Source organism: Lathyrus oleraceus, chromosome 1, assembly GCF_024323335.1.
Source record: "Lathyrus oleraceus cultivar Zhongwan6 chromosome 1, CAAS_Psat_ZW6_1.0, whole genome shotgun sequence".
In the NCBI taxonomy this organism is placed as follows: Eukaryota; Viridiplantae; Streptophyta; class Magnoliopsida; order Fabales; family Fabaceae; genus Lathyrus; species Lathyrus oleraceus.
Genome location: NC_066579.1, coordinates 361,659,826 through 361,675,767, shown reverse-complemented (window position 1 = coordinate 361,675,767; position 15,942 = coordinate 361,659,826). Strand labels below are relative to the sequence as shown.

General features: G+C 30.3%; 1 protein-coding gene across 1 annotated transcript; it reads right to left on the bottom strand.

The window, feature by feature from the left end:
- Positions 1–865: 865 nt before the first annotated feature.
- Positions 866–2,993, bottom strand: LOC127136572 (probable polyamine oxidase 5). Its single transcript, XM_051063115.1, has one exon. The coding sequence runs from the start codon at positions 2,780–2,782 to the stop codon at positions 1,115–1,117; it is 1,668 nt and encodes a 555-aa protein (XP_050919072.1). The 5' UTR covers positions 2,783–2,993; the 3' UTR covers positions 866–1,114.
- Positions 2,994–15,942: the final 12,949 nt, after the last annotated feature.

The following is a 15,942-nucleotide window of genomic DNA, read 5'->3' as shown; positions in this document are numbered from 1 at the left end:
TAGATCCAAGAGTAATGAATGAGAATTGGTAGGTAAGAAGATTAGAGTTACTTAGAGCAAAATGGTATACATTGTATATGTGTGTACTAGTTAGTAGTGAGGCAAGTTATGGGACCAGTCCTTTTCATGAATCCTGACCATGAGAGGTTCTGCACAAAAGATCACCCTCTCTACAATCAGATGGCTATAATTATCTGCAAATTCTGTCTCATTGTTAAAGGACATTTTGGTTATTTGTCTGATTGATAGACACCACAACTAGTCATCAAGATGCAACATGGGACCCCATCATTGCTACAATTTTCATGTGATGATTCTTTTACAGTTTTCGACAGCTCATTTATTGTCTCACTTTCTCACAAGCTAGAATTCAATGCTTTTCTATTCTACTACTACTTCCTTAACTCTTCATTAGAGTTTTTTTTATGCATAAACCTTATTAGTATCACTTACCTAGAAGCTATATATGTATATAATAGGATTTGAAGGGCCCATTTGTGATATAGAGAGGTAGGGTACGTGAGTACTAGAATTTGATAACATGACAAGAAGGACACATAAGCCTGACCAGTTGACAAGCCATATTTCATTTCATAGATGAATGAATAGCCGTATTTGGTGGATCATGTTCTTTGCATTGATACAAGTGAACGCCAGAAAACACACATGGAGGAGGACAAGATGCCATGGAAATAGATTCCCTTCCACCATAATTATTCATGGTTTTAATTGTTGATTACTGATCGTCCGATCTCAAATCAATAGTCAAATCAAGTCGATATTGATTATCACGTCAAACTTTATAATATTTTGACCAGAATTTGAGTTTAAGATTAAGATAGGGATTAATTAAAGCAAAGTAAAATACACTCATAAATGAAGAGATAAATAAATATTTGGAGAAACTTTCCTTCAAGTAGTACAAACAAGCTTAATGTCTACATTTTTCACTATTCATCTTGACCTTTCTAATATTGATATTTTTCCCCAATCACTCACTACTAAATTTTCTTAGAGAGAAACAACAAAGACCTTTTTTTAAAGTTGAAAATAGAAATAATAATAATAATAATAATATTCAAAAATTAAAAAACAAAAAAAAATAATAATAATACTAGTTGTTCAAAATCCCAACACAATGATAATGTTGAAGAAGCCTATTAGCTTCCCTAAGACCACTGAAATAAGCTCCATGAGTTGTTGAATAATGAGTTCTATGAGTTGCTTCTCCTGCAAACAAAATCTGAAGTGGATGATCATATGAAAAACTATTGTTATCATCTTTCATCTTCATTGGCAAAGGTTCAGCCATTGTATCCAAATCTTCGCCGCTCGATCCAACCGCGACGTAACTGTATGATCCTAAAAACAAAGGATCTGTCCCCCATTTACTCGTCAAAACTTTGCTTATTGATTTCGAATGAGGTGGTACGAAGTTCGAAACGGTTGATGCAACGCCATTCATAATCTCTTCGTCTTCGAGTGATTCGAGTGCCAATGCTTCTTCGCCAGCGAACCACGACAAAAGAACACTCGAACCGTTGTAAATAGGAAAAAGTGTCGAGGTTTTTCTCATCCACCATGGGATTTTCTTGTCCCGTGTTTCGTTTTGAGGCGAATGAAACACCATTTGAAGAAACGGAAACGACCCTTTCGAAGATACATCATCTTTTGTTGTTGTTAAATTACTCAATTGCATAAACAACTTGTTAACAACACCAAAACCTAGCCGCGAAATTGCTTCAGCTTTTGAATTCGGAAGCTTAGGACAGAATAACATACCTTTAACATCATCATCATCATCCTCATCATGAGAAATCGAAGCTTTTAAAACTCCGAGTGAAACAGTAACAATAACATGATCTGCATACATAACAGATCCATCACAGAAATGTAGCTTAACTGGCCTAAAAACATTATTTCTCTCATAATCATAATCATGTTCCGCGCACAATTTCTGCGGCTGCCATTCGATTTTTCGAACTTTTCTACCTAATTGAACCAAACCAGGTGGTAAAACAGAAGCTATAGAATCAATTATACTCAAATAGCCTCTAGCAATTGTAATTTCTTCACCTGGGAACATTCTATACTCACTCTCAGCTTCATAATCCAAACACTCCAAATCACCGGCCGATGTATAAGTCCTTTCGGTATTCTCATACATTGCGAAAATCGCTTCCTCAAGCGATTTCTTGTTCCAATCACCATTCCCATTAACTTCATCTCCTTCTTTCACCGACTCGAAGTAAGCCTCAAGACCTTGTCTCAAGAAAGAACCAATACTAAGATTCTTCTTCGAGCCAAAGCTCGAAGAAGAAGCTTTAACAGCCATGTTATAGTAACTTAAAACCTCACCTTTCGCAGTCTCTTTAGTTAACTTCCCTTGTGAATACTCCATGAGGCTCTTGAAAAGCTTTGAAACAGGCTCAACAATGGAAGGTTGAAGATGAAAACCGCCTTCCGCAACTGTAATAACCGATTCATCATTGTTGTTTCCATCCATGCACTCCCAAGGTTGTTCTGAATGAAGTGAGTTTGTTTCCTGAGCTATTTTGTGAATTGGACTATTACCAATTCCATGGATCCATGTAGCTCCCATCTCGATTCTGTCACCGCCGAATTCGGAAGTGTTGATTCTTCCGCCGATTCTTGTTCCGCCATCGACGATACAAAGTTCGAATAAGTCCTTTGAAGCTGATGAAGTGTAGAGCTTGTTTGCTGCTGTTAGGCCTGCCATTCCAGCTCCAATTATGACAATCTTTGGTTTTTTTACCACCATTGTTGAGTTTGATAAAGCTTTGTTTTGTTTATGATTAAACTTGAATTGTATTTCAATATACAAGATGATATAACATAAGAAAAAGTGGTGGAGTTGAATTGAATGTGTGAAGAAGTGTGAAGGTGAGATTTGAGTTACTGACAATGAATTTATAACTAGTTTCTGATTTGTGAACTGTATGGCTTTTTTTATTTACTTTTTTTTAGAGTAAAGTGTGAGACCAACTTGGTCCTTTAATATAAACATTTATAAATAGGACAAAACTATTAAATACTGCAAGCTAAATAAATAAATAAATAAAACAGTAATAGTATTCAATATACTCTGTTATAATGTTATAAGAGTAAAAAAAAAAAAAAAACATTTACTCGTATAGGTAGTAAAATTAATTAATTATAAATTGATATTCGGATTAAAAGTGAATTGAAACCAAATTGATTTAATATTTGAATAAAATTTTGTATAAAAGAATTGAATAATGAATTTTAATTTTTTTTATGGAAAAAAATTTAATTCATTTCATTAATAATAAAAACTTGAATATATATTGGTACACCATTAAAGTTATGTAAACTAATAACCTCATTAGCTTGTCTCCTAACGAACTTAACATGAGAGTTCTTAAACAAAAATGCTAATAAACGATTACACTTCCGAGCACCAAAATCTGAATCATTTGATTGTTGCTCATTCATATTATCCACTATGCTTTTAGCATATAGCTAGAAATCGATATTATCAAACCAAAACTAATGTATCCAATTAATAGCTCTCAAGAGACCTAAAGCTACCCGGTGAAAACCACTCAGTCCGAGCTGCAACAAACAATCCCTCGTCATCTTTAATGCAATCACATATTCTTACCTTGTTCACTTGATAACATTAGAATATTTGGGCTTGGGTTGTATTGTTCGATCTAAGTTGTTGGGCATTTCTCCAATCTGACAACAAGTGTGAAGCACAACTACAGATAGAATCTGGGGAGTCTTCAATATGATTTCAAACATGGTTATTCCAGTATTTCCATAAACTCCACCTAATAGATCTAGATATTGGTTTGATACCTACATAAAAGGAGAAGATTCAAGTAGTAAAATTTGCTTCATCAATCTGAAGCTACTGCAGCAAAGACCAAAGTCTCACTTTCTCCTAACACTATTATATACTCTTGGGACACTGTAGGAACAAATGATTATAGTTCTCTTCTCCTTTGTCACAAACAACACAATAAATAGGGCATTCAACTCCTTTTGTCTTTTAATCGGATTCTTGTTGGCACACAATTCCTGCATAAACGCCACACAAAAATTTGATCCTAAGAGGGGTCTTCATCTTCCAAATCAAATTCCAATTCTCATCAATCTTGAGGTAAGAGATATCAATGACGTCTCTAATACAGTAACAATAGACACTACGCGCTAAAAATTGATCATTCTTTTTCAACTTTCACACTAACTTATCCATATAGATTCTCTCAAATAATAGAGTATCGAGTACTTTTGAGTACTTTTTAAATTTTAATATAAAACTCAAAATTTAAATTAAAAATTATAAATCTTCTATTTTAGTAGAATCAATTTCGAAATCCTTGATCAATTCTCCCACAAATCATATAAATTGATCACTCTTCTTTTACCCTAAATAACCGAACTACACATAATAAAGACAAAAACTAATTCAATTAAAAAATTAAGTCAAAAATAAATTGATTATATAAAATTAATTCTGATAAAAAATAAATTAAAAATAAATTAAATAATTTTTTGTAAAAATAAATTGAAGAGTAAATTTGTAAAAAAAAACACTTTAAATTCCTATACTATATAAATTATAATCTCAAATAAAATCAATTTTACAAACCATAATCCATTCTACTAAAATCATACATTTTATCACATACCCTAAATTCATCACTACTATCATATAGACCTAAAAAACTCAACTACACACAATAAATACCAAAAATGATTCAATTGAAAAATTGAAGTATACCCTACAACCATAAATGCCCACAACTTCCTAATAATTCACAGACAATCACTGAGCTAGAAGAAGAGTGAATAGTGTGATGACAATAACCTAGACCCAATTTCACATTGTAATATCAAGAAGAAAAATGTGAGAAAAAATAAGGTTGACAGTGCCTCTCACCAACCTCACATGTAAATTGAGATTTGGGACTCCCCACCAAAACAAGTCAATGGTCCTGATCAACTGATGGCCTGTCCTTACATGAGCTATATGGTGGAGACCATATAAATTTAGCCATTTTTCATACTTCATTCCATTTTATAATCAAGGGTTCAATCTTAAAAAAATATTTTTATTAAAATACTCTTATTATATATTAAAAATAATGAAAGTAATATTAATTAAATAGATATGAATAAAGTTAAAAAATATATATTGAAAATTAAAATTAATTATTTATTTTAAAATATTCTTTTTTTTTCAAATGAATTACTATGATGGATAGGGAGGATAATATAAAGTTGTTGGAAGATTCACCACTCAATTGTTTTTTTATATGCTAGTACCAATTTTTAGGTACCCCTATTGATTCGTACTTTTATAGCAGCCATGTTGGAGTTTTCATCATCACATTTTTTTACTTGATTTTCTTTCTCTCTCTCTCTGACAGATTTTGAAATATATGGCATTTTAATTTGAGTTTCTCTAATGAAATGAAATGTTTTTTATTCCATTTCTTTTTATAAAAATATAAATGGTGTTTGTTTTCATGAGGTCAACAAGCTTTTATATGTTTGCATATTTTTATTTATTTTTGTTTATAAGATCGATGCCAAGCTGAGATGCTCGTAGAAATTTAGTGTCATAGACATTGATGTTTGAATTGATTTTAAATTATTTTTAAGTGTAAATTTATGATGATTCTAATAGCAGTCTAAGTCCACAATTGTGTCGTATATTAAAAATTATCGAGATATTAATATTTAATTTTTTAAAATGATTTTTATAGTATTATATATTTTATTAAAATTTTAAATAAAATTTATTTGAAATAATTTTTATAAAAATTATTTCAAATATTTCATCATTATTTTTGTATATCAAAATTTTAAAAAAATTATTTAAATTTAAAGTTATTTTTATAGTTTTTCAAAAAAAATATTTTGAGATTTATTATTTTAAAAAATTATGTGATTTTATTTATGTTTTAATCTTGTATATTTATATTATTGAATGTCAAAATTATTTTTCAATTTTTTTATTAAAAAAAAAGTTTATTTATTATTATAATTTTAAAAGTTTTTTTCAAATAAATAACTTTTAAAAAAACAATTTATTTATTTATTTATAGTTAAAAAGACAGACACTAAAATACAATTTTTTTTAAAGTTTTCTTTTAAATAAATCATCTTTATATGTGCATATCATATTTTTTAAAATTCGAAATTGTCCTTCATACTTCTAAAACTGCATTTTCGGACGCACCGAAAATCACGCCAATCTTCTCTTTTTTTTAGTTTTATCCCAATTTTAAAAAAAATATGGTCTGAAGATACATTTTCGTATATTTAGGTGTGTCCAAATACACATCTCCAAAATACCCCCTGAATCATTTCAGAACATCACCATTGTCCCAACATCATAATTTTTTGAGATCAACTTGTACTAAAGTAAAACCAAAGTAAAATGAAGTTATATTAAAGTTAAATGAAAGCAAAAAGTCATACATGAATCCAAAAAGTCAAGACCATAAATAATATTTGTCAGAAAATACAAAAAAGTAATACATCCAAACATAAACTAACTACTAGGTATGTTTAACCCATGCCTCCTCCTCCGTCTGTACTACACGATATTCCATAACTCGACAACCATGTGTTCCACGAGGGCCAACTAGGGAGTGTCATTCTCAAATAGTTATGCCCTTATGGCTCCTCTACCAAATCTCCACAACACGCCGACAGACCACTATCACACTCTTGATCTGTTCATCCTAAACCTCAAGTACCTTTGAATTAACTGGCCTAGGTGGTCTTCCAGGAGCGCTTAGTGTCATGATAGGGTGTGACACCCTATAGAACCATGTCATGTAACCCTCAGCATAAGTCCAGGGTACATGAACTGGCTCCAGACGATACTCCTCTAGTACTAGGTGACTCTCGAAATTATCCAGTATCGCAAGTAGATCTTTGCGGCAAACGTCGAGAGAAGCATACTCATAGGGAGGTCTCATAATAATATTCAAGGAACCAAACTGATGCATCACTCGCTCGGAAAAATAGGGATACATAAGAGATGACCCACATACCAGTCATCTAGAGTACAAGGAAATGACATCAAGCTGACGTGTTTGGCGGTGACCATCGTATGAGAAGAAGCAAATGTCATATGGTACCATACGGTCAAGAGAGACTCTAAATGGCTCGACCGCACCATTCCCCATGTACATAACAAAAACGGTTGCACATGGTCAGTCCACATTGTAGGCAGGCGCAACTTCCCACTCGGTGATGCAAGAGAAATGGGAGATGATTCATCCCTAAAAATGGTCAAATACAATTTTAATAACAAGTGTAACAAATGAGTTATGAAAACATTAGTAACAAGAAAATTACTGTAAGAAGCGTGCAACTCTCAGTCATCTACTTTGTCTTCTAAAGACAACTCTCACTTATCTTCGAGTATATGAAGATTAAACAGGCGGCCCCCTAGTTGTACTCATGAATCGCAGTCAGGTTGGTGAAGTAATTAAGGTATACCACATCTATATATGTTGCAGTTTTGTCCACAAACATGGATATGCCAACACGGAACAAGAGGTAACACCTCAATACGCAATATCGGTGGTACTCAACCTGTATATCATCGCCTATGACATCCAGGGCCCACTGTAGATATTTTTTTTATAAATTATTTCAAAAAAATACACCTAGCATGAGCACCTCTAGTGTCATGTGACCCCTTTACGGTCTTAGCTGGGTTAGCCCCTAAATCGGTGACCATCATGTCAACTTTTTCCTCTCGCCCAATCCTTCTATGGTCTAGTAATCTCCGCCTAATGGAAAGATGCAGGAGGAATAAGATGTCATCTATGGTGATGGTTATCTTGCCTATAGATGGATGGAAATATGACGTCTTTGAATGCCACCTCTTAGCCTAGGGTAAAAGCTGGCATTTGTTTAGCGATAAGTTTGTAAAAATCTGAAGATCAGATTGTATTAAGGTTTGTTGGCATAACCTTCAAAGGCTCACAATGTTATAGTCAAACTCTCAATAAGATCTCTTGGGGACGGGACTAGACCAACGTTTGGTCAAACATGTATAAATCTCTGGTGCAATCTTTCTAACCCTATCCTTTTATTTTGCGCAATTTACTTTAAGTATTTTATTTTCATTGCAAATTACTCACCTAAAATTACCAATACGATCTTAATCAAGAAAGGTGTAAAATTAATCACGAATTTTGAATACCACAGTTCACCCCCTATTATGCTTGAAGACACTTATCCAATAAGTGGCATCATAACCTAACTCATCTTAAGGACTAATCGTCTTAGGAGGAAAAATGAATTCAAGTTATTCACTAAATAACCCCTCATTCTTTTATGGATAATGGTATAGTTTGTGTAAAGAGAACGTAAAGTTTTCATAGAAGGGATAAACTGTGGTATTAGGAAGGCTGTGAATCAAGGTCCATTTGTTCCTGCACAAATAGTTAATGGTGTTATAGAAAAAAAACGAAAAGGATTGGATCTAAGATGATAAAGAAAATGTGCAACACAATTTGAAAGTGAATGCGCTCATCACTACTGCTCTCGGTCTAGATGAGTGTTTCTGATTTTTCTCACTGCCAAAATGCAATAGAAATATGGGATATCCTTCAAGTTACCCATGAAGGTACTACTGAGGTGAAGAGGGAAAGGTTGGACACATTAATCCATCAGTATGAACTCTTTAGAATGAAATCAGAAGAGAGCATTAATTAGATACAAACTCAATTTATCCATATCGTGAGTCATATGAGAATTATGGGAAAAAAATTCAAATGAAGAATTATGTTATAAAGATTCTTAGATGCCTAAATTGTAGTTGGCAACCTAAAGTCATTGCGATTTATGAATCTAAGAATTTAGTAACCATGGACACTCTCTCTCTCTCTCTCTCTCTCTCTCTAGTAAATTACAAGAACACGAGATAGAGCTGAAAAGACTTGCCAATGATGAGGAAGATAACAAGAAGAAAAGGAAAAGTATTACACTTAAAGCTACTAACATCAAATATATGAAATCAGAAGATGAAAATTGTCAAAGTGATATTAATAAATTCGTGAAGCTCATGTTTCAAAAATTCAAGGAGTTCTTAAGGCACGAAAACAAACTTAAAGACTCCAGAAGCAAAGTGAATAGAGTTCATCATTGATTCCTATATGTCTTGAAATCAATAAGACCTTCACTTAGTCTTGATGTTCTCTTACTCAGATCTAAAATCCACTACAAGTCCTTGTTCCACAACGGTCTTCACTAGACTCTATTGGTACCTTGTCTGAGCTATTGGTCTATCTGAAGAAAAAAAAGCTCATAACTTTGTTCCGTATAAACTTTCACTCAGGTGTACCAAAGTCTTCAATGATAAAAGATCCTTTCTTTTTTATCCTACTGGATTGTGAATCCCATTCACACTACACAATATGATTCTTGATCTACAACTCAAAAACATCACAAACATTAACAACAAATGAACCTCCTTTAGGATAGATCTTAGGCTCCCTAAAAATTGAGAAGCAATCATATCATGGTGATTGTTCTGTACCGGTTGACTTAAACTTTGTGCCACTGTGACTATTAGGTATTATTCACTTTGAGTGTGAGAACCCTCACAAATTTCTCTTTAAGATAAGACGCTTTATTGGGTTGAGGTGTTTAGGTGTTGTATATTAATACCCTTAGCCTCGACTCTCAAGAAATGTAGGAATATGTTGGTCAACCCGAAACAACCCCCCCCCCTAATCAAGCCTAAGGAGCACGGTGTGAACGTCGAGTTCTCACAGACTTGTGCCCAACAGTTTCCAGCGGTTACATATTCAACTTCAATGGTAGAAAGAGAAACACTATGTTATTTCTTTCTCTACCAAGAAATCAAATAATTTTCAAATATGTAACACATACCACTAGTGTTTTTGTTATCTTATTTGCACTCTGAAAAATTAGAATATGAAAAACCTACTAAGCTAGACTCATTACCTTCGATAAACCAAAGATTCTGATGGGAGGTTCCGTTAAGAACTACTACAAAAATAACTTTTTGTAACAATGTATTATTACGAACACTTAACCAACTAAAGTAATATATATATTCATTAGGTTCCTTTCATTTTTTTATTTGTAAATAACATATAATCATGGTACATTTAAACAATCATTATGATACGTGAAGCAGTGACACGCTTCAAATCCCCACACCCGTAATTTTATATATTTCGTTGATAAAGGGTGTCTTCCTTTAATTTCTACTTTTATATAAAAATTAAACACTTTTCACAATGGTCCATAACAAGAACCATAGTTAAATCTTATGACATTTCACCATGGTTCTTTTATCAATCATGGTGAAATATATTACATATAAAAGCTAACTAATATCAATTAAGAACAGACTGCGCTCAAAGAAAACCCTAATTTCTCTATTCTTATCCTAACCTCTCAAAACTCCAACATAACTTATCCAAATATTATGAATTAAGGAAATGTTTCACGAATCTTTGCAAGACGGGAAAAGTAGTTCATTTCTTTGTCTTCATTCTCCACGAATCTTTTCAACGAAAGGTACGTTCGTGAAACATTCTTTGAGTTGATGTTATTGTTGTTCAAAATATTTTTCTTGTTTTTCTTGTTCAAAATATTCTTGAAACATATGGTTTATTGTTTTCTTCTTATTAAGATGTGTTTGTAGTTTCTATATTGTTGTTTTTGTTGATATTAATAAAGAGCTTAAGTTATTGTTGAGGTATGTTGTTGTTTTGTTAAGGTAATTTGTTGTTTATATTAAGACAAGTTATTGTAGTTGTTTTTTATTAGGTTTGTTTAAGTTATTGTTGAGGTCTGTTGTTATTTTGTTAAGGAAATTTGTTGTTTATGTTAAGGTAAGTTGTTGTTTTTGTTGATAAATGTTATTGTTTGTGTAATTGTAGATGTTTTTTATCAGGTATGTTGATGTTTATGTGTATGTATGTTGTTGCTTTGTTAAAGTAAGTTGTTGTTTATGTTAAGGTAAGTTGTTTTTTTGTTGATAAATATTGTTGTTTGTGTTATTTTACATTTTTGTTGAAGTATGTTGATGTTTTTATTGATAAATGTTGTTGTTTGTATTATTGTTATTGTCTTTCCTTGTACATTGCAGTTTTCATTTCATTCAGCCAACATGTCCTAGAAGATGAGTTTATTATATCGTATATGGTTTGAGTGTTTTACGAACCCCTTATTGAATATATAATCCTTCGAATTGAATTAGAAAATGATAATCTGAAAAATTAAGTTATGTTAAAAAATAACTTACATTGACGGTTATGATTTGATTTAATGTTTGTAGTTTTTCAATTAACACTTCCATTTTTACTAGTTCATTATGCAAAGTTATTAATATTTTGCATAATGAACTAGTAGAGAAGGAAGTCTTGGTTGAAGCATTATAAGCGTTGAACCAAATTCTAACTATTAAAAAATGAGATACAAATAATGGGTCGTAAAAAACTTGAAAAACATTTATTAATGTAACATGTTTTTTTTTAATATAACTCAATTTGTCATATTATTAATTTCTAAATCAAATTGAAAGGTTATATGCTTATTGAGCTGTTGGTTAAATAAGAATAACAATTGAAAGGTATAACCGTGGTGAAAAGTTATACGCTAAAAGGAACAACCATGGTGAAATAGTTTAGAAATCTGCCAAAATGTTGTCGCTGAGTATCGAACCCCTTACTACAACCTTTTATTACCGTTGTTTTCTGTCATCGTAGTGATATGCTACGCGCTACTGTGTTTTTACCACCGTTACCAGCCTGTGGTGGTAAAGATGACACATATTACCACACTCTATGTTACCATGGTTCATCACTCGTGATGATATTTCTTTACCAATTGTGGTGAACGATCCTTTTGTAGTAGTGAAGATACCATAAAATTCATTTTACAATCTTAAAGTAAGATTCCCTAGGCGACACACTAAACATAAAAAAGAGATCATGTTATCTAGTCTACTTGCTATGAAATAAAAAAGAGATCCTATTATACCTCTATATTCGGTGATCGCTATCTCAATTTCATATAAAGCTATTAAAGAATGTAGATTTAACATTCATTTGATACAATTTAAAATCCAAATAACGTAATGCAAAAAAAAGAAGTCAAATCTCTTCGGAACGGACTTAGAGAATCTCTATCTCTTGAACTCAACTATATTCTTTGTCATTTACTTTATTTCTAATAATTATATCTTGTGTTCGCGGAGTTCTTCCGAAAGACCAATTTCTCAAATACATTTCTAGTCATCCCTAATTCTACTAATAGTGCTTAAAGAGCAAAAGAAACGGTTATAATAACAACATAATGAATCAAAGAATAAATATCAAGAATAGAAGAGATAGGTAGAGAAGTAGTTTAGCTTTACCATATGAAAATATATTCAATCATAGATCGACAACGTGACCAATAAAATTAGTGGCATGTAGGGTTCAGCAATCACACCATACACAGTTTGTCTAAATTAGATTCTTACAATCATATTTGGTACCCCTCCTATGTAATGCACCATTATCAAAGCTTAATTAATTACGTACAAGTCAAAGCCTCAAGTACCCTTCATATAGTATTAGTAAATCCACATCCAACAGAGTGAAAATATTTTCTTCAATCAAAGGGGTCCACACCTGTCGACTGTCTCGTCCGGTTTATTGCAAAATAAATACTCGCTTTATTTAATAAGTAATCTATTTGGAAAAAAAATTGGTTTAAATATGGAGTTGCATATTAATTTTTCTTTTTTATAAAAAGATTTTAGTTTGACCATACAATTTCATTACTTTTAATTTACCTGTTCAATTTTTGTTGTTGAAGTTCATAGATTTTGATAACGTGTGAGGTGTGATTAGATTTAGTTTAGATTGATTTATTAAAATGCATCATTGTTTATTAATTTTATTAATTATCTATTTTATTTTATTATTAATTTATGCAAAATAAAACATATATTTCTTATAAACTTGAAAATAAATTGCCACCAAATTTACTAATATTCCTTTTATTTTTATTTATTATCATCACACATTAAACTTTTAGAAGGTGTTTTAATTTTTTATATCTCAATGCTGCATTTAATTAATTAGTTTAACAATATCAAATTGTTATATCAAACTATTTTAATATTTTTTATTCAATAAAACCATTTTGTATTATTATTAACAAACATACTCAAAATCTATTATAACATATATGTTAAATTTTCTGAGAGCTTCTTAATTATTTTCTCACAATACATTAGTTTAATAATATTAAAACATTATTGTACTACATTAATTTAATATTATTATTAACAAACATATACAAAATGTTAAACTTTTTTAGAGCTTTTTTATTTTTTTCCCTCAATACTAAATTAAATTGATTAGTTTAATAATACCAAATTATTATACTATATTAATTTTAAAATGTTATTAATAGCTTTGCTCAAGTAAAAAAATGTATACTATATTGATATTGTTGGGTTGATAGTAAGAAAACAATGTATCACCTTAAAATCAAAACTAATCTGACATATATTTTTTATACATATTGATTGTTATATTAATTATTTATTTTTCAATAATATTATTTTATTTTATTTTTTATGTTTGACAAATATTTAATATATGTTAAATAAAAATATATAATAAATAATAATTAAATTATATTTTAATATTAAAATGATACATGGAATAAATATTTATAATTAAAAAATTAACTGACATTAATATTTTTAATAACGTTTGCAGGAGGAACTGAGGTTCAAGGTGAGCAAACTAGTCAAGTTGATGATTGAAATTTTGTTTGTCATAAGTCTCGCTTAGAATCAAGTGCTACATGGAAGAAGCAAACACATTGATATCAAGTACCATTTTTTGCGGAATCGAGTTCAAAATGGAGTATTTGAGGTTATTCACGCAGATGTGCTTACCAAGACGATCAAAACTGAACACTTCATCAATTTGAGGGATGAAGTTGATGTTGTTGATTTTAGACTTAAATGTGAATTAAGTGATGGTGTTGAATGCAATTCAACATTCAAGTTAGTTTAGTTGAGTTTTATTTGCATTTAAGTTTCATGTGAATTTGCAATTAAAATAAAATGTAATTGCATCTGTAACAAATTTCAGTTTTCACAATTTTGAGATTAGAAAGTTAGTTACCTAATCTCTTTTTTTAACAATTCTCTGCGATTGTTTTTCATCTTCTTATGCATTGTTAATGGAGGTTCATTGTTGAACTCCAACACATGCATAAAATAAATACTATTTCACTAAGTAATTTGTAAATTATATATATATATATATATATATATATATATATATATATATATATATATATATATATATATATTTTAAAATTAAAATGAGAATAATTATAATATAGAAATTCTATTTTAAAAGATACTAATTATAATATGTTTTTCCATAAAATGTACATAGAACAAAAATTCTTTTATCACTAAAAATTTGATTCAATTTTTTTTTTAATATGGTCAAAAGAAAATAAAAACAAATTTATAATTCACAGACTATTTTTTTTTTTCATATTTTAGTTGTATCACATTGTTTTTTCAGAAAATGAGTCGTTTAATAATCCACCAGAACATACAATTTTACATATATAAATATTTGCGACTAATTAATCATTTAAATTTAGTATTTTTCTAAATATCCTCCACATAAAAATGATAAAACGTATTCATAAGGCTTAGATCAACTGCAAAATTTCAATGTTATTATACGAAAAGGTGTCCCAAATTCAAACAAGAACCTCATAGTCATGTATGAGATTTTGGTGTCCCAAATTAAAAGCGTAATATAAAAATAATACTTATATTAAAATAATTATAACTTATTATAAATGCCATATATGGAAAGTATTCATCATTAAATAATTTATATATTTTTTAATATTATCAATATAAAAATGAGAATAATTATATTACACTAACTATTACTTCACCATACTTTTTCAATCTATTTTTCTAAATATAAGTAAACTAAGAAGCTATTGGAATCAACAATTCATCCACAAGTCAAATACTTTATCACAAATCAATTAGTTAAATTTATGCATAATTAGTCCCAAAAAGTCTATTAATTTAAAATAATGTTTCGCTTTAGTTCTTTAACTAAAAAATGTTACATAGTGGTCCTTTACAAATTGTTCGGTTACACAAAAAGTTCCTTGATATTTAGGTACGTGGAGTGACATGTAGGAATTAGTTAATAAACTAAGTCAACATATGTATTAAAATGGTATTTTATTTAAACTGAAGATGTTTTATTTTTGGAGGTTAAAAACTTCTGCAAAATGTTAAATATGTGTAAAAGAAATAACAACATTTCTTTTTCTTTCATTAGATGTTTCACACTGGAACTAATTAAAACTAGCAAATCAAAACAAACAAAAAATAGAAACAAATTTCAGTAATACAATGATACCAAATAGAAAATCATCTGGATGTCCATTCTTCAACATCTGTGCAACCTTAAAAACACCATTGGAGTATAATTTCATACAACCAACAACAATGTATTTCCTTTTGTATGCTTTATACACATTTCTACATTCAAAGATATCAGAACAGATCAATGAAACATACATATGCAAAAATAAGAAAAAACTCATTCACTACTACATAACCCCCCCCCCCCCCCCCCCCCCCCCCCCCACAATAGTTGAAAAAGATATATCATCACGGTTGACCAACTGTTTTGAGATACTGTGTGGTTGTAAGTATGTTGTTTTTCACCACGAGCGTCTGACCGTTGTGATAAACTATGTAGCACGCTAACTATCACAACAGTTATCATAAATAATTGTTGTGATCTCTCTCTCTCTCTCTCTCTCTCTCTCTCTATATATATATATATATATATATATATATATATATATATATATATATAT

What these genes read in the sequence shown, in the direction of transcription:
- LOC127136572 (XM_051063115.1), bottom strand. Translation starts at nt 2,782, where the DNA reads ATGGTGGTAAAAAAACCAAAGATTGTCATAATTGGAGCTGGAATGGCA.